The sequence below is a fragment of the Aspergillus chevalieri genome, chromosome 3, assembly GCF_016861735.1.
Source record: "Aspergillus chevalieri M1 DNA, chromosome 3, nearly complete sequence".
Classification (NCBI taxonomy): Eukaryota; Fungi; Ascomycota; class Eurotiomycetes; order Eurotiales; family Aspergillaceae; genus Aspergillus; species Aspergillus chevalieri.
The window spans coordinates 2,482,142-2,504,478 of NC_057364.1; the positions used below are offsets into that span (position 1 = coordinate 2,482,142).

The 22,337-nt window shown below is 51.1% G+C and overlaps 9 protein-coding genes across 9 annotated transcripts; 6 read left to right on the top strand and 3 right to left on the bottom strand.

The window, feature by feature from the left end:
• Positions 1-655: 655 nt before the first annotated feature.
• Positions 656-8,749, top strand: ACHE_30874S (uncharacterized protein; the record flags this gene model as incomplete). Its single annotated transcript, XM_043277540.1, has 5 exons — positions 656-832; positions 889-1,485; positions 1,542-7,212; positions 7,276-7,397; positions 7,460-8,749. The coding sequence occupies 5 exons, from the start codon at positions 656-658 to the stop codon at positions 8,747-8,749; spliced, it is 7,857 nt and encodes a 2,618-aa protein (XP_043135409.1).
• A 272-nt stretch (positions 8,750-9,021) lies between these two features.
• ACHE_30875A (putative mitochondrial carrier protein) lies at positions 9,022-9,714 on the bottom strand (the record flags this gene model as incomplete). Its single annotated transcript, XM_043277541.1, has 1 exon — positions 9,022-9,714. The coding sequence occupies one exon, from the start codon at positions 9,712-9,714 to the stop codon at positions 9,022-9,024; it is 693 nt and encodes a 230-aa protein (XP_043135410.1).
• Positions 9,715-10,767: 1,053 nt separating this feature from the next.
• On the bottom strand, positions 10,768-12,025 carry ACHE_30876A (putative eukaryotic translation initiation factor 3 subunit EifCh; the record flags this gene model as incomplete). Its single annotated transcript, XM_043277543.1, has 4 exons — positions 10,768-11,347; positions 11,398-11,867; positions 11,926-11,965; positions 12,018-12,025. 4 exons carry the CDS (start codon positions 12,023-12,025, stop codon positions 10,768-10,770), a joined length of 1,098 nt encoding a protein of 365 aa, XP_043135411.1.
• Positions 12,026-12,431: 406 nt separating this feature from the next.
• Positions 12,432-13,403, top strand: ACHE_30877S (arylformamidase; the record flags this gene model as incomplete). The annotated part of the gene is made up of 2 exons (XM_043277544.1): positions 12,432-12,538; positions 12,605-13,403. 2 exons carry the CDS (start codon positions 12,432-12,434, stop codon positions 13,401-13,403), a joined length of 906 nt encoding a protein of 301 aa, XP_043135412.1.
• A 1,480-nt stretch (positions 13,404-14,883) lies between these two features.
• ACHE_30878S (uncharacterized protein) lies at positions 14,884-15,238 on the top strand (the record flags this gene model as incomplete). Its single annotated transcript, XM_043277545.1, has 3 exons — positions 14,884-14,982; positions 15,033-15,115; positions 15,184-15,238. The coding sequence occupies 3 exons, from the start codon at positions 14,884-14,886 to the stop codon at positions 15,236-15,238; spliced, it is 237 nt and encodes a 78-aa protein (XP_043135413.1).
• Positions 15,239-16,077: 839 nt separating this feature from the next.
• ACHE_30879A (uncharacterized protein) lies at positions 16,078-16,922 on the bottom strand (the record flags this gene model as incomplete). The annotated part of the gene is made up of 2 exons (XM_043277546.1): positions 16,078-16,658; positions 16,757-16,922. 2 exons carry the CDS (start codon positions 16,920-16,922, stop codon positions 16,078-16,080), a joined length of 747 nt encoding a protein of 248 aa, XP_043135414.1.
• A 574-nt stretch (positions 16,923-17,496) lies between these two features.
• Positions 17,497-18,581, top strand: gcy1 (putative glycerol dehydrogenase Gcy1; the record flags this gene model as incomplete). The annotated part of the gene is made up of 4 exons (XM_043277547.1): positions 17,497-17,516; positions 17,588-17,716; positions 17,783-18,031; positions 18,086-18,581. 4 exons carry the CDS (start codon positions 17,497-17,499, stop codon positions 18,579-18,581), a joined length of 894 nt encoding a protein of 297 aa, XP_043135415.1.
• Positions 18,582-19,027: 446 nt separating this feature from the next.
• Positions 19,028-20,441, top strand: ACHE_30881S (uncharacterized protein; the record flags this gene model as incomplete). Its single annotated transcript, XM_043277548.1, has 2 exons — positions 19,028-19,080; positions 19,136-20,441. 2 exons carry the CDS (start codon positions 19,028-19,030, stop codon positions 20,439-20,441), a joined length of 1,359 nt encoding a protein of 452 aa, XP_043135416.1.
• A 540-nt stretch (positions 20,442-20,981) lies between these two features.
• On the top strand, positions 20,982-22,075 carry CKB2 (casein kinase II subunit beta family protein; the record flags this gene model as incomplete). Its single annotated transcript, XM_043277549.1, has 3 exons — positions 20,982-21,041; positions 21,269-21,514; positions 21,581-22,075. The coding sequence occupies 3 exons, from the start codon at positions 20,982-20,984 to the stop codon at positions 22,073-22,075; spliced, it is 801 nt and encodes a 266-aa protein (XP_043135417.1).
• Between the last annotated feature and the right edge of the window lie 262 nt (positions 22,076-22,337).

Below are 22,337 nucleotides of genomic sequence, written 5' to 3' on the forward strand. Positions count from 1 at the left end.
TTGGTAGAGAGACGGTGCCTGGTTTTTATCTTTTCTTCCATGGCCAATCCTTCGGGGATGCGAAGCTTCGGGTAGTATAGCGCAGACGCTCCCCAGCCACCGGTTTCTCTTCCCCAGCGTATGGGGAAAAGAAGGGACGGCAAGAAAGGAAAAAATAAGACAATCACCAGCCATTCCAGTATTTGGATCGTGCAGAGCATAATTTTATTCTATTCAGCTGCACTCTGCACGCATTCCAGTGACCTTTTCTCTCTTCTGCTTTCTCCCCCACCGCCCGTGAATCACTGCTGTTCGATGACTTCGCCATCCCTCTCTTCTCTCTTTTTTCTTATCTCTCTATAATTTAGTATAATACTTTTCTCACTTAATTATCAATATTTTATTATTTTATTTTGTCGTGCATCCAGTGTTGTTTACCGTCCTCCTGATGAATCCTCTGTCGTGATACTCCCCCGCTGCACGGCGACATACGGGCATTGCCATCTGCTCTGTGTGACCGGCTGCGACAACCTGGCGCAAATCAATTATTATACCGATCAGTTCTGTCATCATTCCTCGTTGCGCCGTTTTGTTTGCACCATTGATTGCTGAGGATCGGGCTTATCGCGGGTAATATCAACAAACGGACTGCTTGATTGCAGTCTGTCGCGGCAGCATGGATCCCATGACTTCGTCCGCAGGATCGCGCACACCAGGACCTCTGCGCGTAACTCCTCATAGCCGGTTATCCCAGAAATCATGCCATGGATTGGCAGACTCGAAATATGACATGGTGGCTCCTCGGATCGGGTCGCGGAATTTGGATCCATGGGTGGGATTGGGGATGAACCAGGTGTGTTTGGAGTTTATTATTACTACAGGACTACAGAATGTCACTGACAATGGCAGTTCCCGGGACCGAGTTTGCTAAACGAAGACGACGAATCGATCGCCTATTATGCGCTTCCGCCACCCTCCTACCATGATGCCGTACACGATCTTCCCCCAGAATACTGCTCCGCTCTTGCACCGTTAGCCCAGCAGAAATGCCTCGTCCATAACTCCGCTCCCTCGAGACTCTCGAAGCCCAAATCCGCGTTCAATGTCGACTTCAAATCGCCCTCCGCAATTCGCGAACACAAGGGCGGCAAAAAGACCAAGAAGAAACCAGTCCAATACTCCGCACCGCAGGAAACACCACCGCCGAACGAACAACCTCCCCCGGACAATGGGAAAGGCGGCGGTGAGGCAGGTGGTGCGGGCGATGGAAACGGAGACGACGGCGCAGGCGGTGGTGGAGGGGGAGGCGACGATGACGATGAATTGGGCTTGACTGCAACCGCTGGGAAGAAGAACAAGAAGAAAAAGAAAGAGGAAGAAGAGCGCTTGAGGAAGGAGGAGGAAGAGCGGCAAGCGAAAGAGGAGGAGGAAAGAAAAGCCAAGGAGGAGGAAGAGAGGAAAGCAGCAGAAGAGGCCGCCGCTGGGAAGAAGAAAAAGAAGGGCAAGGTACGATGCTCTTGAACTTTGATATTTAAAAACTCTTCACTAACACTCGAGTATAGGTAACTACGCTGGCTGAACCTGAACAACCTCCAGATTCGTTCCAGGATGTCAATCTGAACGAGCCCCCGCCGCAGCGTGAGGCCGGTTCGGACGCTCCTGCGACACAATCAAAAGGTTTCAGTCTTGGTGGTTGGGCTGGTAGTTGGCTTACTGGCAGGAGCTCGAAAGAAGACAGCAACAGCAACCACTGGTCCTCCGGCGCCGAAAACGACACCCCGAAGAGGACGCCAGGGGGTTTTGATTTCGGCAACCTCGAACAACCTGCAGTTGCTACAAACAATGCTCCGGAAATGAAACAAACCGAAGAGGATGACTGGGGCGCCTTTGTCACGACGAAGAAGGATAAGAAGAAGAAGAAGAAAGACATCATCGTGGAAGAGCCCTCAAAAGAACAAGAACCCGAGCCTGAACCGGAGCCTGCTCCTCCAGCTCCAGAGCCAGAGCCAGAGCCTGCTCCCGAAGTGCCACCCGCAGAGGAGGAAGAGCCCGAGGATAACTCATGGGGCTGGGGTCTTGGGTTGTTGAAAAAGGACAAGAAGAAGACGAAGAGGGAATCCAAGATGGAGGTGCCTCCGCCCGCACCAGAACCTATCCCCGAAGAACCTACCGAAGAGAACGCTGAGAAGGTCGACGCTTGGGATCCACCGGTTAAGAAAGAGAAGAAGAAAACGAGTCCTCTTGATATCCTACTTGGTGCAACATCCTCGTCTGCATTAAATCGTCCACTGGCACCCAAGGTTGCTGGCCCGGACGACGATTGGTCGAGCGCTTGGACTTCGTCAAGTAATCAGAAAGTTGGCATGAGGGGGGTTACGAGGGGTTTTGTTATCGATGAACATCCGACTTTTGAGGAGCCTCCACCGGCACCCGAACCCCCACCAGCGGTGCAGGAAGAAAATGATGGCTGGTCAGCATGGGATCCTCCTAAGGAGAAAAGGAAGAAAAAGAGCAGATTCGAGCCAGATCTCGAACCTGAACCGGAAGAACCTGCTCCTGAACCAGAGCCCGAGCCAGAACCTGAACCGCCAGCGCCTACGTTACCGGATGATCCTCTTTACGACAACTGGGACAATCTATCTAGCAAGGATAGGAAGCGACGTGAGAAATCACTAAAGCGAAGAGGTCTTCCGATTCCTGGTATAGATTTCGAATGGCCACCACCTGTGCCCGTACCTCCGGAGGCACCTGAGCCAGAACCAGAACCAGAGCCCGAGCCCGAGCCCGAGCCTGAACCAGCACCTGAACCAGAACCGGAGCCGGAGCCGGGGCTAAAGTCAGCACCCATATTACCTGACGACCCCCTCTATGATAACTGGGATGATTTATCCAGCAAGGATAAGAAGCGGCGCGAAAAGTCACTAAAGAGAAGAGGTCTCCCAGTCCCTGGAATTGACTTTGAATGGCCACCACCCCCTCCTCCTCCAGCGGAACCTGAGCCAGAGCCTGTCCTTGAACCGGAACCTGATCCCGAACCTGTGCCTGAGCCAGAGCCGGAACCAGAATCAGAACCAGCGCCCACATTGCCAGACAACCCTCTTTATGGCAACTGGGACAATCTCTCAGATTATGATAAGAGGCGGCGTGAAAAGGTGATGAAGAGGAAAGGCCTCCCAATACCAGGTGTGGATTTTGAATGGCCACGGCCTCCTCCAGCAGAGCCTCAACCTGAACCTGAGCTTGAGCCCCAGCCCGAGCCAGCACCAGAAGCAGAACAAGCGCCAGCACCTTCATTGCCAGATAATCCTCTCTATGATAACTGGGACAATCTCTCGAGTTATGATAAGAGGAAGCGTGAAAAGGTGATGAAAAGGATAGGCCTCCCGATACCAGGAATTGACTTTGAATGGCCACCACCGCCTCCTCCAGCAGAGCCTGAGCCCGAGCCTGAGGCGGAGCCAGAACCAGCACCAGCGCCCACATTGCCAGACAACCCTCTTTATGATAACTGGGATAACCTCACAAGTTATGACAAGAAGAGGCGTGAAAAGGTTATGCAGAGGAAAGGCCTCCCAGTGCCAGGAGTAGATTTTGAGTGGCCGCCCGCTCCCCCAGCAGAACCTGAGCCAGAGCCAAAGCCTCCAGCGCCCACTTTGCCAGATGATCCTCTCTATGATAACTGGGATAGCCTCATGAGTACTGACAAGAGAAGGCGTGAGAGGTTGCTGAAAAAGAGGGGTCTCCCCGTCCCTGGAATAGACTTCAAGTGGCCACCACCTCCAGCGGAACCTGAGCCTCAGCCCGAGCCCGAACCCGAACCTGGACCCCCAGCACCAACTTTACCTGATGATCCTCTCTACAATGGTTGGGATAACCTCATGAGTACTGACAAGAGAAGGCGCGAGAGGCTACTGAAGAAGAGAGGTCTTCCAGTCCCTGGGGTAGATTTTGAGTGGCCGCCACCTGCTCCAGCAGAACCTGAGCCTGAGCCCGAGCCCAAGCCCGAGCCCAAGCCCGAGCCTCCAGCACCGACTTTGCCAGACAATCCTCTCTATGATAATTGGGATGATCTCTCAAGTATTGACAAGAGGAGGCGTGAGAGGTCGCTGAAGAAGAGAGGTCTTCCAATTCCTGGAGTTGATTTTCAGTGGCCGCCTGTTGAACCTCTAACGGAACCTGAACCTGAACCACCCGCGGAACCAGAACAGGAATCTCCCGAGCATGAGCAACCCGCCGCCGACGATTGGGGTCTTTGGGCTGTTCCCCAGGAAAAGAAGGAGAGCAGGAACGGCAAATACGCAGAGCAGCCTCCACCTCCCGCGCCTACTCCACCCTCTCTGGGTCTGTTCGGAGATCCTGAACCTATTCCCGAGCATCATCTAGGTGATCCGTACTACGACGAATGGAATACTCCTTCGAAGCCGCCGAAGAAGACGGAGGAGTCTTCCAAATCAAATGGCCCAAAAGGGTTCTGGGCGACGCTTAGTGCTGCAGCTATGGGCATTAAGAATTCTACGACTCCCGAGAAAAAAGACGGGACGCCAACCATTCCAGAGGAACCGGAGGAGGAGGAGCAGAATGAGCCGAAACCTGCTGAAGAACCGCTCATTGACGTTGGCGATGAGCCGCCAGCAGAGCCAGCTGAACCTGTCGAACCTGAGCCTGAGGCGCCTCCCGCGCCTGCTGCAGACGAGGTAGACGCGCCAGCCGCCCCGCCAACGCCAACGAAGATCCCCGTAAGGTCCAAATCATCGGGGAAGACGTCTCTTCTAAAGACGTTGGAAAAGGCCAGGAAGGAGAAGATAAAGGAGAAAACGCCAACTAAATCCAAGTCGAGAATACCTGAGCTGTCTAAGAAAGTCAAGGCGGCGGAGCGAGATTCGGTGCCCGGAGGATTTCCGGACGCCTTTGATGATAACCTCGAAGCGCCACCCCCTGATCCGGAACCCACGCCAGAGCCAGAACACGGGGCGGACCCACCGCAGGACCCACAAACAGAACCAACTCCATCGCACGCGCCGCCGCCAACTACATTGTTGTCCAACACCGACAAGAAAAAGAAAAAGAAGGACAAGATAGTCGAAACTGTTCCTGAGGCGCCTCCTGAGCCGGAGCCGGAACCACCTGCTGAACCTGAGCCAGAACCAGAGCCAGAGCCGGAGTCGGAGTCGGAGCCGGAACCCATCATATCTTGGCCGCTGTTCTCATCAAAGCCGAAGAAGACTAAGAAGAAGAAAGCAGTTGAGCCTGAGCCTGAGCCTGAGCCTGAGCCTGAGCCTGAACCAAAACTGGAACCAGGATCAGTGCCAGCACCCACTTTGCCAGATAATCCTCTCTATGATAATTGGGATAACCTCTCAAGTATTGACAAGAGGAGGCGTGAGAGGTCGCTGAAGAAGAGAGGTCTTCCAATTCCTGGAGTTGATTTTGAGTGGCCACCACCTCCAGTGGAGCCTGAACTAGAGCCCCCTGCACCAGAGCCGGAGCCAGAACCGGAGCCAGAACCTGAACCTGAGGAGCCAGAGCCAGAGCCGGAACCCATCTTATCCTGGCCGCTGTTCTCATCAAAGCCAAAGAAGACCAAGAAGTCCAAACCAGTTGAGCCGGAACCAGAACCCGCTCCTGTGCCAGAACCCGAACCTCCTGCTGAACCAGAACCGGAGCCAGAACCTGAGCCTGAGCCTGCTCCCCCGCCAAAACGAAAGTCTAAGACTGTTAAGCCTGATCCTTGGTCGGTTCTGTTGACGAAAACGGAGAAAAAGAAAAAGAAAAAGTCCCAACCTGCTCCTGAACCCCCTCCGCCTCCCCCAGAGCCTGAGCCTGAGCCGAAGCCGGAGCCTGAGCCAGAGCCAGAGCCAGAGCCAGAACCTGCTCCCGAGCCAGAACCGGAGTCAGAATCTGAGGAAGAGCCAATCATCACCTGGCCATTCTTCGTGTCAAAGGGTAAAAAGAAGAAGCCCAAGCCTGCTGAACCGGAACCGGAGCCTAAACCGGAGCCTGAGCTTGAGTCCCAACCTGAATCAGAGTCCAAGTCGTTAGGAGAAGAACCAGAACCGGAGCCTGAACCTGAGCCCGAGCCCAAGTCTGAGTCAGAGCCAGAACCCATTATCTCTTGGCCCTTCTTTATGGGAAGGAGCAAGAAGAAAGCACCCAAACCTGCAGAATCTGAACCGGAGCCTGAGCCTGAACCCGCACCTGATCCAGAACCAGAGCCGCAGCCAGAACCAGAGCCAATTCAAACGAAGGCGGAAAGGAAGAAGAAGCAGAAGGCTAGGGCTGTTGAACCAGAGCCCGAACCAGAGCCAGAGCCAGTTCCTCTGACAAAGGCAGAGAGGAAGAAAAAGAAGAAGTCCAAGTTCGCCGAGCCAGAACCTGAACCCTCTCCTGATCCAGAGCCCGAGCTTAAACCTGAGCCTGAACCAGAACCGAAGCCAAAGGTAGAAAAGAAGAAAAGGGGATCCAGGATCGTTGAACCTCCTGAGCTTGAACCCGAACCGGAGCCAGAGGCAGAGCCAGAACAAGTTTCTGAGTCAAGTTCCGAATCGGAACAGGAGCCAGAGCCCGAACCTGAACCGGAGCCTGAATCAGAACCCGAGCCCGAGCCTGAGAAACCTGCGAAGAGGAGCAAGAGAAGCAAGAAGACTGCAACGGTCAGGGAGCCACCAGCGGAGGACACTCAACCCTCAGAGGAACCGGAAGTCGAACACAGGGCTCCTCCAACACCCCCGCCTGAGCCCGAGCCCGAAAAGCGAAAGAAAAAGCAGCGAGCTCGTATTGAGCAACCCGATGCCAAGCCAAGTCGTCGAGATTCTAAGTATCGAGACGCAGAGACCCCAAGGCGATCGAAATCCAACAGGCACTCCAAATCACGCGGACTCGAAAACGAGGGCAAGATGTCATCTGGATCTGAAATTGAGCAAGAAGAACGGGAGCGGCAGGAACGAAGAGAAAGACATCGAGAAACTAAGCAGAACAAGGAAATGGGTTTTTCGAACGTCTTTCTCCGCGAGCGGCCGCAGTCCTTTGGCCGGTCGAAATCGTACAGACGGCATGAGTCTAGGCGTCCGTCTCTGGAGCTCGATGAGCCTAGAATACCTTCACCGCCGCCAGAGGATCGACCAATGGTCTCTGATAAGGTGGCCAGAATGATGGGTCTGGGTGGTGATGCGAACGGTGGCATTGATGGTCGCTCGAAGTCGCGAAAGGACAAGCATGCATCTAAGAGAAGATCTAGTAAGTTTATACTTTGGTCATTCGCTACTACGCTACAATGAACAATATCTAACATTAATACAGGGGCTCATTCGTATGGCAATAGGGATGACGATATGGTCATCGTGAATGAAGAAGATGCCGAGGGTCCGTCGCCGAGAGATTCAAGAGAATCAAGGAACCCGAAAAGGCGACATAGTAGAAAGGTAAGTAAACATCTTCTTTAGGTGAATAATTAACAGTTCGCTGATTTATTTGTGTCACGTAGTCAAAACCTCGGCCCGATGATCCTCCTGACGACGTTGCTATGGGTGATGCGGATCAGGGCCCGGAAGTGGTTTCAGGACCTGACGACATCGCCTTTGTCGAACCACCACCCCGTGAACGACGCCTCAAACGCTCCAACACTGTGCCAAAGAAAGAGGGTCTCATGGGATTTTTCCAATCGGTTAAACAAAAGGCGACCCGTCAGGAAGTGCCGGACCGGCGCAAGTCCCGTCACTACCATCGCGATGAGGACAAGTACGCGACGGATCCTGAACGGGACGATCGACGCCGGCGACGGGACGATAGAAGGAAACGCCATGCGAGGGAAGATACTGATGCTGAGGGTTTCGCCACTGAACGTATTCCTGGAGACTTCCCAGATCCGGAGGCGGAAGAAGCGGAGGCTAGACGAGCGGCTCGCAGAGCACGTCGTGCTTCGCGCTATGGAGCTCCTGACGATATGGAGGCTCGCGACGCTGAAGAGAGACGGGCTAGGCGAAAGGAAAAAGAAAGAGCTGCTCGTGACGCACACGAAAGACAACTTCGAGAAGAGGAGGAAGAGGAAAGACGTCGGGAGGAGAAGAGAGCTCGTCGAGCTGCGCGCGAGGAGCGTCGAGCCCGCGAAGAAGATGGGGCCCGAGAAGCTGAAGAGCGCGCCGAAGCGAAAGCAGCAGAACGACGCGAACGACGTCGCATGAAGGACGAGAAGATGACAAATGGAATGTCAAGACACGGCACGAAATCAAGACGCCATCGCTCGCGTGCCGGAGACAGAGTCCCTGACGAACTTCCTCCCGAGGAATACCAGTACCACACTGAACCTGAACTTCAACCTCGCCATTACCGCTCCCATCGCTCTGTCGATGAAGGTGCCAAGAGACGGAGTCGTCACAGGTCTCGTGGCCCAGAGCCCCCTAATGACCCGCCGCCAATGATGTCTGGAGGGAAGAGAGAAAAGATCTCATCCTGGGTCCATTCCCAAGCCGATGATCCGCCAGAGCCGCCACCGGTCGTGCCAACCTTAGTCGACGTTCCGCCCCCGCCAGACGAGCCACTGAACACGCACTCGATCTCATCAGACGAGGAAGCACGCCGTGACTTGCGTCGACGGGCACGAAGACGCGCGCGTCATCCAGATCATGAAATCGAAGAGAGGCGCCCGAGGAGGCGCGATGAGCCTCACCCCGAACATGAACGGAAGAGTAGCTCCGGAAGTGGTGATCAGCATGGTGCGCAGGCTGGTATTGGTAGAATCATGCCCGGTTGGTTGAAGAGGTTTACTGTGGGATAGTGCCATTCGCTTCTTTGTGGAAATGCGATGATTCGGTCAGCTTGACACGACAGCTTCTAATGATTTGACGACTTTGGATGATTTTGTTCATGCCTATGATTTCATGTTTGAATATACGCCTATGTTTTGTTATGAGTTATGATGTTTCCCGTGTTTTGCACGATCTGTTTATTATCAACGATATATACCACTTCTATGTATTCTTAATGACGAGTTTGATTATGAGTCCAATAAACAATCTATCCAATCTATACAGTAGCAACCACGCGATGCTATATAACACCCTCGCCCTCTTTCTCCTGTGCCTTGCCATCCCTATCCTTCCGTCTGTTTTCAAGATAGAACCTCCCTGCCTCGTAGATACTCAAATACAACCCCAGCGAAACGGCAGTCCACGCAGCCCGAATCAACCCTCCTTTGAAAAGCCCCTTTATGCCCTCATTCTCCCAAATCTCCTTCCCAACATCAATCGTTCCCCGCGTCCCTATCTTCTTCATCGTATCTGGCCCGGGAGCAGCATCCCCTCCTTCACCACCACTGACATATCCATTACTAGCAGCAAGCATAACCCTCGTCTTAATCACATCAATCGGCGTAGTAACAATGGAAGCAATCATTCCTGATAAACCAGCCGAAAACCCCGTCAAAACTGCCCGCTCCAGCACAGGATTCCACTCCTGTATCCGCCCCAACTCACCCCCATTCCCACCCTTATCCTTTCTCTTCTCCTCCTGCCTCCAATCAACAACATGTGAGCGCACATATTCGAAAAGCGGAAAATGCAGCCCCGTAAATGGCAAATTCCTCCCCACAAGCGCTGCGTACCCACTCCACAATTTCCACGGTTTATGCCTGAACCGCGAAAACACCTGGATCGCAGCAGTCTGCTGGCCACCACTTTTCTCGATGACCTGCGCGTTCTGTTTGAGTACCTCTGCGGGAGTGATCATGAGGCAGGAGACCATTTCAGCGGTTGAGGAGGCGATTGCGTGGACGATGGGGGTGGGGAGGGAGTGGAAGACGGGAAATTTGTGAATTGTTTCGTTTTGGGATTGGGAAGAGCGCTGGGCGCGTGTTGTTCTGCTGGTTTCCCCGAGTGTGTATTTTACGGCTTCGTAGGTTGTGAAGAATGCGCCGGCTGTTTGTTAACATCGTCTGTAAGCACAGATATATATATGTTGTCACACTGGTATAGCAGGGGTATTTGGGGTATTTATGCAGAGGAAAGGGACATACAAGCAGGAATCGTAGATAGCACGACACTCCAAACGCCCTGATATACACCTTTGAAGAGAACATCGCGTCTTATGGCCCCGGTTTTGGCATCTTTGTAGCGTTTCTCGTAGTCCGGAGCTTGGATGCGGGTCTTGAGGGTGTCGAAGGGGTAGACTAGGAAGTCAACTGTCACGGCTGCTATGGCGCCGGCCTGCAAGTATTAGCGATTAGTATTTGCATGTATCCCAGTGGTCTTCTTGTATAAATGAATGGATGTATGCCATCACCGGGTGAATGCGGGCAGGGCTGGTGTATGCGTACAATCCAGATGTCGGTGTTAGTATTATACATTAGGGCAATTAGATATTCACGAAGATTGAACAAGAATATGAATTCTAACAAATCACAAGAGCCTGAATGAAAGCAACTCAACCAGACTGGTATCTTATCTAATCGGACGATGGAATAATGAGGTCATCGCCATGCTCATTACCACCGCCACCACGTGTGGCCCATGCCCTATCCAATATAGCGCAATTCGCAGCTCTACAGCAATGTCAGCTTGGGAGGGAAAAGAAATAAGAAAGAACAGAGACATAATGCAGGTCATATCCCGTAACTCTATTCGTCACCGGAATAACGCAAACAAAGAAACTCGTAAGATCAATCAGATACAAAGCGAAAAAAAAAGTTTTCCCCTCCCTACGCCGTAAAGGTCATATTCATATATGCAAACCCAGAATCCCCTAGTTATGAGACACAGATCATATCAAGAGACATCCACCACCTCTCTCTTCCCAACTTTATTTGGCGGTCTCTCCGGGCAAAAGGTTACCCTTGACGGCAAACATCTTGCCTGTCGTGGCAGAAACAAAGCCGTCGATCTGGCGCGCGTACTGTTCCACTTGTCGGCTATTGAGCATGCTCTCCAGGCGGCTAGGCTCCTGGGGCAGCTTGAACAACCGTTGCCATTCGTCCTCGGGAAGGAGGGGCTGCTTGAGGGTTGCACGGGTGGCGTTCTCGGTCTTGCGCTTTTGCTGCCAGTTGTTGATCTTGGTCTGTTCACGAGCGAGCGCACGCTGGTAGTACTGGAAGTTGTTGGTTTCGGTGTGGTGAGTCTCGATGCTGTCAAAGAGAAGGTCGCAGTTCTTCTCGAGGAAGGGGTCCACGTTGAGCGACAGGTTGTCAAAGTTGGGGGTAAGGACGGACGACTTGGCGTAAGGGCTGGATTCCAAGGCGGCCAGAGATGGGGGGAGGTCCGTAGGGCCCGAGGGGTTAGGGGTCTGGAGTTGGTGGATGAAAGAGGTGATCAAGTGGGAGTTGTGAATTTCGACAGGCAGTTCAACGAAGATGTCCTGGTATCTCAAGTTGGACTTTTGCAATCTTTTGATATGTCAGCTGTGTTCACTTTATTGGAATAAGACGAATCGCACTCTTCAGCCGTGAACTTGTTCTCCTTGAATGCAGTCATGAACTTGGGCGACAGACGGAACGCTCTGAGGCTCAGGGTACCCTGAGCGCTACGGCTGACATCGTGAACAAGAGCAACTGTCCGCTCGTTCATCTCCTTCTGGTAAAAGAACTGGTTCTCGATCACGTTCATGTTGACAAAGTTGCCCATGTTCGCGCTCGTGTACCAACCGACGTTGTTCGCATCGACGTTGACCTCGCGAAGCATTCGGATCATCTCTGCCTGGTAGACCACGTTTGCCTTCGCACGGGGAGCAGCAGCGGCCGGGTTGGGCGCAGTGGTGTCAAAGTGCGACTCCGGAGGCAAATCGACAACGGGGAACGGGAAGCAGTTGGTGATTTCCAAAGTACCGTCAACATCCATACCAACGATCGAACCGGTAGCGGTGGTCGGGAAGGACTGGGAGCCATGCTTGATGATTTTCATGGCCACCTATACGCGTGGTTTATGAGTATGTGATTTTTTTTTCTTTCACGGAGGGGAGTCGTACCAGGGCCTCGACCTTGACGGCCGCGAGGGGAGCTCCTTTCCTGTTGCATATTAGCAAGACTATAGACAAAATATCATTAGGCATAAACTTACTCGGCCATTTTGAATATAGCGCAGACAAACGTATGGACGACTGGCAGCGATGGTGGAGGAGGACAGGTCGGGCTGGTTTGTGTGGAAGACAATTTCCACCGCCTAGCACCTAATCGGGTTAGCGTGCCAAGACTAAAAGATAGCAACTCTTAAGCCTCAACTTGGGCCCAATTGGGAAAATTCAGACAGAACAATAGACTGTTTTCTTTCTTAGGAGACGAAAAAGGCCTTTCCCCCAAAAAAATACTATGTGGTTTGATCCAGGGGCAGGTTGGTGGGCAGTTATCTCGCTCCAGAATCAATCGACATGGTAGTACATACTTGCCAATCGCGAATGATAGCCAAATTGCTTCCCCTCATCTCCTCGTAATCTTACACTTCCTTTATCTCGGGCTAAATTATCCCATAACAACCATGGCTGACCAGCTTGTTGAAGAGACTCTCCGCTACGGCTCTCACTCTCTCCAGACCATCACCGTCGCTACAGTCCCGAATGGACTTGCGACTGGCCTCTGGGTGGTGTATGTTCACACCCCAGAGTCAGTCATCTCAAGTCAATAAATCCAACTAACAATACCTTAATATAGTCTCATCCATGGCGGCGCCTGGCGCGATCCAACTCAAACCGCTGATTCATTCCTCCGTCCTGCCGCATCGATTCTCAAATCCAACCCCACCTACAGCACCGTCTTCTCACGCATAACCGGCTTCGCATCTATTAGCTACAGACTCAGTGCTCATCCGAATCACCCACAAGACCCGCAAAACACGGATGCGTACGAACTGCGCAATGTCAAACACCCAGATCACATCCGCGATGTGCAAGCGGCGCTGAGGCTTCTGCAGAACACCTACGGCTTCGGGGAGGAATACCTTCTTGCGGGACACAGTTGTGGAGCTACTTTGGCGTTCCAATGTGTCATGGACAGACTGCAACTGCATGATGAGGAAGAAGATATTGCTCAGCCGAAGGCGATCCTGGGAACCGAGGGGATCTATGATGTGAGACTCTTGCGAGATACCCATAAGCATATTACTGCATATCAGGAGTTCTCCGAGGGAGCATTTGGCTCTGATGAGTCTGTTTGGGATGCCGCATCGCCCGCCGTCAAAGGAGAAGATGGTTTATCTGGAGTCGAGCGTGGTTGGAAGTCTGGCTTGGTGGCCATAGTCGCACATTCGGAAGAGGACAACTTGGTCGATAGGGGTCAAGCAAATGCGATGACAAATGTTCTTTACCGCTGGGAAGCGCGGAAAGAGCAGACTCGGCGTGTCATTTGGCTACAGCTGAGGGGCGAGCATGATGAGCCGTGGGAGAAGGGCGACGAACTGGCAAGGGCAATTGCTGCCACGATCCAGGAACTATCTCGTAATGTGATATCATAGTTAATATATAACAATTTGACAGAGCCAAGAATCACCGGCTTAGTACTGTTCTTATGAACAACCCTAAAGCCGATGTATGACGCCTGGCTGAGAGTATATAACAAAAGATGCCTACCAGAAGAGTCATCACTCAACCCTGACTGTCATTATTCAAACCACAAAACAACGAGTATAGACGCCGTTCCGTCGCTTGAGGTTGGCATAGTTTCTGCCATGCTAGTACTCCTCAGCGTATTTGCAGCGGCTCTTCTAGGGCTGACCATCATTGTCGTGAGAAGACGACGGATAAACGTTCTCCTTGGATTCGAGTACCGCTTATGGCGGCGAGGATATCTAAATCTCGTAAAACAGTACGAGCCATCAGCAAAGCGTTCACTCTTGAGGAAAAAAAAAAAAGCAAATTGACTATCTCCAATCCTAGAATAATCTCATGATATATGGAGAGCTCTTGCAAAAGGAAGCGTACCTCGTTGATCGTTGATGAGGAGGAAATGTTGCAGGAGACACAGGCATCGTCTAAGCTTAAACCCAAAGGAGGCGGCTTCATTGGAAGGAATAAAGGAGGGCCTTACTGAATCAGACTTGGTCTCTGAAAAGCTAGTCAAAGGTTTGTTGCATTGTACCATCAGCAGATTCCTGGCTCCTGGACTTTAGAGGATCACGCACGACCATATGAAGAAGAATGGGAGGATGAGCTTCTCTGCGAGCTTCGCTCTGGTTGCTGTGCTCGGGAATGTGGATGCTGCCAGAAGCCTCGTTAGATACGCTAAGAGCGAAGCGATCGTACCATCGTGAATAAGTCGGATGAGGTGCGAACATTGTTGTGGCATATATTGGGGTTTGTTTAGCTGGACTGGGAAGCAGAATGTCAATTCCTGCACGGAAGAATGCCAAGTTTAATGGTTATGTTTGCAGGTTGTCTTCGTCTTCTCTCTCGCTCCATTGTTCTCTTCCCTTTTCTATATCTTCATGCAAAACTGCTCCGTAGATCTAATACTGCAGTTAATTTCAATTCACTACCTAGGCATGTGTTTCTTGCTCACGGTGGATGAACTATATATAATGACTTCTTAATCCGCTGAGCTGTGTTTGCAAGTTGTCGATCTCGTATTTCTAACTTAGGGTAACCCTATCTGTACCTTGACGCCGATGAGTGGATTCAATTCATCCTTCGATCTTGATCTAACTAGTATGCTACAGCATTGAAAACATTCTGACTATTGCAAAAGACCTTTACCGTGGTTATCAATAAAAACAACGCACGAATATGCTTCCCAAAATGACAAGCGGTACCTGCACCGCCACCAAAGCCACAAACCGCCACACGCTGGTCTCGGAATAGATATGACATCATCTCTTCGAGTCCCCTTTTTAAAGATAAGCTGAGATCTCACTTTCCATAAAATTATCCCATCTTGGATATCTTCCATTCCCTCTTATTTGGAAGTTGTACTCAAAACAACAACGAAAGAGAACTATCATGCCTCTCGTTATTCCCGAAGTCTCCAAGGGTGATAAGGGCGAGTGGCTCAGCAAGCTTGCCGGCAAGAAGATTAGCGAGAACACTAGTGATGTCAACGTATGCTGATTCTTCTACTAAATAAAACGCTCCATACTGATCGAATATAGACATTTGCAAAGACTGACCTCCCGCAAGACCATCGTATCATCAAGCCTAATGATCCGGTAACTATGGATCTTAGACCGAACCGGTATGTATCCGCTAGGTGTAGTATCCTTTTCTGGACACATAGATGGCTAACAGCTGCTTTGGTGGTAGGTTGAACATCCATTTGGATGAGCAGGGTGTTGTTCATGACGTTGGATTTTTCTAAATATGTTTTGTATACCCGGAAATATTCTGAATTTGATTTTGCTACGAGTATGATAACGTGATAATTAATGCAAATGCCATCCTAAGTCTAAATGAAAATCCTCACATTATTGTAGCAACTGAATAATATACTCCCCAGGATCATCCCTGAATAAAGATGACATCACCCATGGGCGTCTACTTCTACTGATGCCACTGTACGTCTCATATGTTTCGTCTCGTTAGGGTACATGTCTTGATGCTGACGCTGATTCGAATATACAGACATTCGCGAAAAAAGATCCCCCAGAACCTCATCGGATTTTCGGCCCTAACTATCGTATGCTTATGGATATTGCACCAGATGGGTAAGCTTGCATGGCATCTTGCTCTGGAGCCATAGCATGACTGACGCAATTGAAACAGGTTGAATTCCGTTTTGGATGAAGAGAGGTTCGTTCGCTATATTGACTTTTACTGAGCATGTTCGGTATACCCACGATTTGCCTGGATTTATCTTTACATGCATGTTTTAGAAGTTGATGCGATGGGATATCTTATTAGCTGGTTAGTTTTAGTGAAGAGCTACGCATTCAATTGAAGGATGTATGACTGTTGGATGGAATTTTGTGTTGTATGTGCTACCATCAGTGAGCACGCTTTTAAGACGTGGCCGACGTGAACATCATTGATATTACATCTAACCGCCATTAAGAGGAAACTCGTAGAGTACCTTAAATGTATTTTCTTGGTGGCAACTGGCCTGCAGTCATGATTGATCGATTACGGACAGGCTCCGTTCCCTTGTATCCAAATAGTTTTTTGCGAGCTTGGTGCCCGGTATTCCGGATCCTAATGTAATTATTCTGAATCAGAACCGTAGTCAGCCAAGCCAAGAGATGCTGCTGGTTTTGGGGTTTCTGGTGGCTTCGAATTTGTTGCCTTCGTGCCTTCTGCGGGCTTTCCAGGTTTGTTAGAGCCTGGTGACAATTGCGGCTCTTTTTGAGGCGCAGCTGGGCCACTTTTCGCAGATACTCGTTCTGTGTTTTGCTCTTCCTTTATGGCGGGTTGGCTTCCTTCCGCTTTCTTCTCAGTTTGTGGAGAGTCTTCACTAGTACCCTCAGCGGTCGACTTGCGCTTTTTACCCGGAATCAGAGAGTCCTTTTTCTTCTCCCGTCGCCGCTTCCGCCCCGGGATCTTCCAGTCCTCTCCTTCAGCAGCTGGAACGACATTGGCAGAGCCGTCTTCTAGGAGGGCTTTCTCAGCTTCCTCCCGCTGCTTCCGGAATACCTCCAGCTGTTCCGCCGTGTCCTTCTTCACAGCCGCTTCTTGGGCCCGTGTAGATTCCATAATCGAGTCTAAAAAATCAACTTCGTCTTCATCAAGTGACCGGAACTGGTTTTTCAATTTTATCTTCTCTTCGAAGGCTTCCTGCTTGGCCACTGTTACCCGAAAGATATCACCCCTAACATGTCAGCCCAGAACGATTCTGCGCGAACCGGGCCCTTCGCCAATGCCCCGAATCAGTGATAAATCTTACTCTTGTTCTGCTGCAAGACATCGTAGAGACTCTTCCCGCCATCTTGCTTGCTCAGGTCCGCTTTGCGCTTTCGTTCCTCTTCGAGTTCTCGTTGGACACGTTGCCAGTCATCATCGCGTTCTACCGGTTCTTCGTTTGTGCCTGCTGAGACGAAGCCGGAAGACATTTTGATCGGGTAAATCAGGACAGACTGAGAATTGATTGTTTCAATAGCGGAGATAGTGCCGCGCCCTGGGCTGTCGCGCTGGACATTCCTCCGAGGATGGTTGTGGCAGAATGAGGCGGTGGGGATAATGTGCCTCTAATTGGATGATATTGGCCCCGCTTTTATTTAGCCAAAATGCGCGATCACTCATCACCCGGTAATTAGCTGGCTATTTTGTTTCCTAAACCGTACGCATAGACAGAACTCGGATAAATAACTTCAGTACGAGATTGGAAGAATATGAGCAAAATGAGGAAGAATGAGCAACAGAGCCTCGGGATGTCGCATCGGGGTTTACTCCATCGGGATCCCGAGGGATAATTGACGGGTAATAAGTCGCCAGCCATTCCGGTTAATTGGATGATGTCCCTCCCCCACTGGCAGCCCCTCCGCCGACATCATGGATGGACCTGCCTTCCCACCTGGTGGCTCAGCGGTTACTTATAAAAGCCACCTCTCTTCTTGACATTCGCTTTTCTTCTCCCTTCTGAATCCTCTACCACTCTACTAAGAATTCAACCCTCAATCGCACAAAATGTCTAACCTCCACACTCAGTAAGTGATCCCCTCTATTCACTCCTACTACTCCGCACGTGTATCCCGAAACTAACCAGCTGCTTCAACAGGAAGACTTACACCCTCAACACCGGCGCCAAGATCCCGGCCGTTGGTCTTGGTACCTGGCAGTCCAAGCCCAATGAGGTCCGCGAGGCCGTCAAGAACGCTCTCTTGGCTGGATACCGTCACATCGACACGTGAGTTGCGCCCTGCGAGATCACCGGTGGTATTTGCAGAAGGGAATCCATATTAACAGGCGGCAGTGCTCTGGCTTACGGCAACGAGGCCGAGGTTGGTGACGGTATCCGTGACTCGGGCGTTCCCCGTGAGGAGATCTGGGTTACCACTAAGCTCGACAACCCCTGGCACCACCGTGTGCCTGAGGGAATTGACTCGTCTCTCAAGAGCCTTGGTCTCGACTATGTCGACCTTTACTTGGTCCACTGGCCCAGCTCGACTGACCCCAACGACCTGAAGAAGCACCTTCCTGACTGGGACTTCATCAAGACCTGGTATGTTTTTTCTAACTAGCCCCACGATGGGCGAGGATCTAATAACAAATACAGGCAAGAGATGCAGAAGCTCCCCGCCACCGGCAAGGTTAAGAACATTGGTGTCTCCAACTTTGGTATCAAGAACCTTGAGAAGCTCCTGAACGACCCCAGCACCAAGATTGTCCCCGCCGTCAACCAGATTGAGCTGCACCCCAACAACCCCTCGCCCAAGCTGGTCGCCTACAACACCTCCAAGGGCATCCACTCCACTGGTTACTCTTGCCTCGGATCCACCGACTCTCCTCTCTACAAGGACCCCACTCTCTTGAAGCTTGCTGAGAAGAAGGGCAAGACTCCCCAGCAGGTTCTCCTCGTATGGGGTATCCAGAAGGGCTGGAGTGTCATCCCCAAGTCCGTCAACAAGGCCCGTATTGAGGGTAACTTCCAGCTTGACGGCTGGGACTTGACAGCTGAGGAGATCAACGAGCTGGACAACCTGAAGGACCGTTTCAAGGTCTGCGGTGATGACTGGCTCCCTATTAAGGTCTTCTTCGGTGATGACGAGTAAATGCCTTTCACGTGATGATATCCTTGTTCAATAAAATAGAGGTTATAGATATCCAATTGAATGCCTGAATGAATAAAATACATTCTCCTATTTTTATCAGTTACGTAGTAGAGCATTCCACTCGAACATGGGAGATCTACCGGCTAGCTTTGCCTGGAGTGGGACGGTGGAGATGATGCACTTGCATGAAGTCATAGATGGAGTACAATGCCCTCCATTATCATTATCGTTCCCATTACCTCTGTACTAGGTGTAGTTTTTCATAAAAAAAAATTAACCACCGAGTATCCTTTACCAGGGACAATAGCAAATCATATGACTGTGGCGACTCGGTCATGTGCCTGCACCGCCACTCGTGCGGAGTGAATCACTCATCAGCCTCTCCATCCCTCAGAATACTACAACCATCATCTCATTGTCACTGACTTAATCTCTCATCAACCGTCATGATGCCTTCAAGCGGGCACTTGCTGCTCCCAAAGTTTTGGAGAGCGGCTAGGTAAGTCAACTCGTAGACGGTTATCTCGGCATGCCTATCGTCTGACAATGATTAGGTTCGCCTACGAGAAGGCCTACAAGGCCGTTAGGTCCAAACTACCAGAACCGACTCAACAAATACTTCGAGTCCAGCCGGCATATGCACGTATCACCCCTCGCCAGCCCATCAACCGAGCTGCTGCTATCCGCCAAGCCCGGAGCCGTCCTTTCTCAACCCGTGCGGCGAGTTCGTTTATCTCGTACATCCGGACCGGACTCCAGGGAGAGCGTGCTGCTTATCCGCCATCCCGCGTTGCCACTAATGTTGGCCGTCTGACTACCCGTGCGCCGTTTGCGTCGACGCTCCGTCCGAACTTGACCGGAGGTACTCTGGGCCGTACGGCAGGTGGATATGCCTATGGTGCTGGCCGTATCGGGGGACAGCGGTTCTTCTCACATGGACCAGCTGCCCCTGCTCAGGTTATCAATAATGTATCTGCGGGTGTGCGGGCTTTCTTCCTTTCCGGACAGAAACTCCGCTTCGATGGCATTGACCCAATTTCCGGAAACAAGCGGTACAAAGCTGTGAGCAAGATCCAGGACCAGGCTGAGCGCCAGATGACCGCTATCCCTCGCACTGCTCCTGGTTCCCACATTGACTTCCAGCTTTCGCCTACCATCACCGCCATGGCCGGTGTTCAAAAGAAGTTTACCTCTGTAGACACTGCTGATGCTGAGACTCTTAACTCGGAGGGTCTTATGGACATGCTCTCTGTCGATTTTGCTCGTGCATTGAAGGACTTCGCCGCTGTGCTCAATGATCTCAAACGTCTGAGTTCGTTGGGTGATTTGCCCATCGAGCTACATGATAGATCAACGATCCGCGTGCGGTTCCCTGGGTGCGATGCGGAGACGGTCGAGCGCATTTGCGATGAAGTCGGGGTCCAGCGAGGCAGGATCATTCAGGATGAAGACTTTGATCTCCATGCAGGTGCTGATTTGGCTCTTCGTTTCCCATTTGCGCCCAGTGTTCCGGCATCTCCGGAGATGGAGTGCTTTTTCCAGAGTGAAGCTTCACAGGTCCCTGAAGAAGTCGACTGGAAAGCGATGATGTCCTCAGAGAACAAGTCGGCTTCATCACGAGGGTCCTCAAAGCAGATTAAGAACGAATTTGTTCTGGCAGAAGACATGTTCGGTTCGAACCCATGGAAATCAGCTTCGCCGTCGGAATACTCGAGCATCAACATCAGCGACCTTGGTGACCGTGCATATTTCCCGGAGATATCTAGCGCTGGTGTCCCCAGTAGCACCTCTGGCTACAACAGTGTGGAAGGCATCCAGAAGTTCATAGCAGAATGTGACCGAGCCGCGGTGCGTCAGTAATTGCGTTGTTTGCTTCAGTTTGACAGATATATCCACTCATTTGCTTTCCTTATGTTATTTGTTACTATCATATCTAGTACTATGCACATCTTATATTATTTACGAAATTGAAGACAATGTTAATATCTTTTCAATCTGCTGTCGTAGCCATTGATCCCAGCACACGACCTGATGTTCGTATGTGGAGGCGGTAAAGTCACAACGGACATACACTCACCGCCAGCCCCGCGCTAACCGGAACAGGATGATCCACTGATAACAGCATGGAGACGAAGCACACACACTGCCATCATCGCGATTTCGAGACGACGCTGCCACATTGCTCTGTCGCTAAACGCAACCACCCTGTCCTACCTCTGGCAGTGTCAAGTTTGATGTCCTGAGCCTATCTTTCACAGCTGTACGGTTCTGGGGGTTATCTTGCCCTGGGGATTTCCAACCCGGATTTTTCTCTCAGCAACTGCTACAGGCCGGAAAAACAAAGAACATAATTCATCTCACATTTGACGGTACTGCTTGTCCGGGAATCAATTCGGCAAGATGATGGAGGATTTTAACAGCGAGACGGACTCGGATTACACCAGTTACTGGAGGGATTGGGTGAGTGGACTTTTGCTTCCCCTCCCTTTCTGGGTACCTCGGGCTGCGGAGGGCATTAATGTCTCGATTGTGTTTGGGATTTAAGAATATCGCAAGAGGTGGACTATGGCTATTTTTTCGAGCCTTGGTTCTGTTCGACGCCTGCTGTTCAATCCCTTTCTACAGCCTTTCTTTCCCTACACAGCTAGTATCATTTTCCCACAGTTTGCTGACAATTGGCTTTGCAGTTCATTTCTTCGCGCGGCAATGAGTATTTCTGTGAGATTGACGAGGAATACCTGACCGACCGTTTTAACTTGACGGGCCTGAACACCGAAGTGCCTTACTATCAATATGCGCTTGATCTCGTGACGGATGTCTTCGACCTCGATGCAGATGATGATTTGCGCGAGCAAATCGAGAAGTCAGCACGTCACTTGTATGGTTTGGTTCATGCTCGTTACATCGTTACTACCCGGGGTCTCTCGAAAATGGTACGCCCATGACACCTTCTCTGCGCCAATACGAATTGGGACTAACAAGTTTACTCTGGAATTTAGCTTGACAAGTACAAACGAGGTGACTTTGGCAAGTGTCCCCGTGTTATGTGTGACGGACACCCCCTGCTCCCTATGGGTCAGCACGACATCCCGAATATGAGCACAGTTAAGCTCTTCTGCGCGAAATGCGAGGATATCTACAACCCCAAGTCGTCTCGCCATGCTTCCATCGATGGTGCCTATTTCGGGTCTTCTTTCCACAGCATACTTTTCCAGGTCTACCCTGCACTTGACCCCGAAAAAAGCGTGCGCCGTTACGAACCCCGTATCTTTGGATTCCGCGTTCACGCGAGTGCTGCGCTTGCCCGCTGGCAGGACCGGTATCGTGCGGATATGATCGAACGTCTGGAGGGAGCTGGCATTGAAGTTAAATATCTCGAGGACTTTGATTTCGAAGGTGAATCCGAGGAGGAGGATGATTTTGATCCTCTCGACACCAGGGGCGAAGGAGTCGTCGGCGATACTGCATCCGGTCGTATGGACCTGGGTAACTGAACGGGATGATTTTCCTCATTTTCGGCCGTTATTGCGTCTATTTATTTTCATATTTCTCGGTCTTTGGATTAACGAAATCATCAGGCGTACGGTGGATCTGTTTACTTCTATATCTCATGTATTTTGCTTGTTATAGTGGCGTTGGCGAGTTTTGAAGACGGCCGGCCTGAGTGCTCTTTCTAAATATATGTTCAGCAAGTGTAATTACTACTAACCTCACAATAGACATCGACATCAAAAGTTCATACATCAACAAATTGTC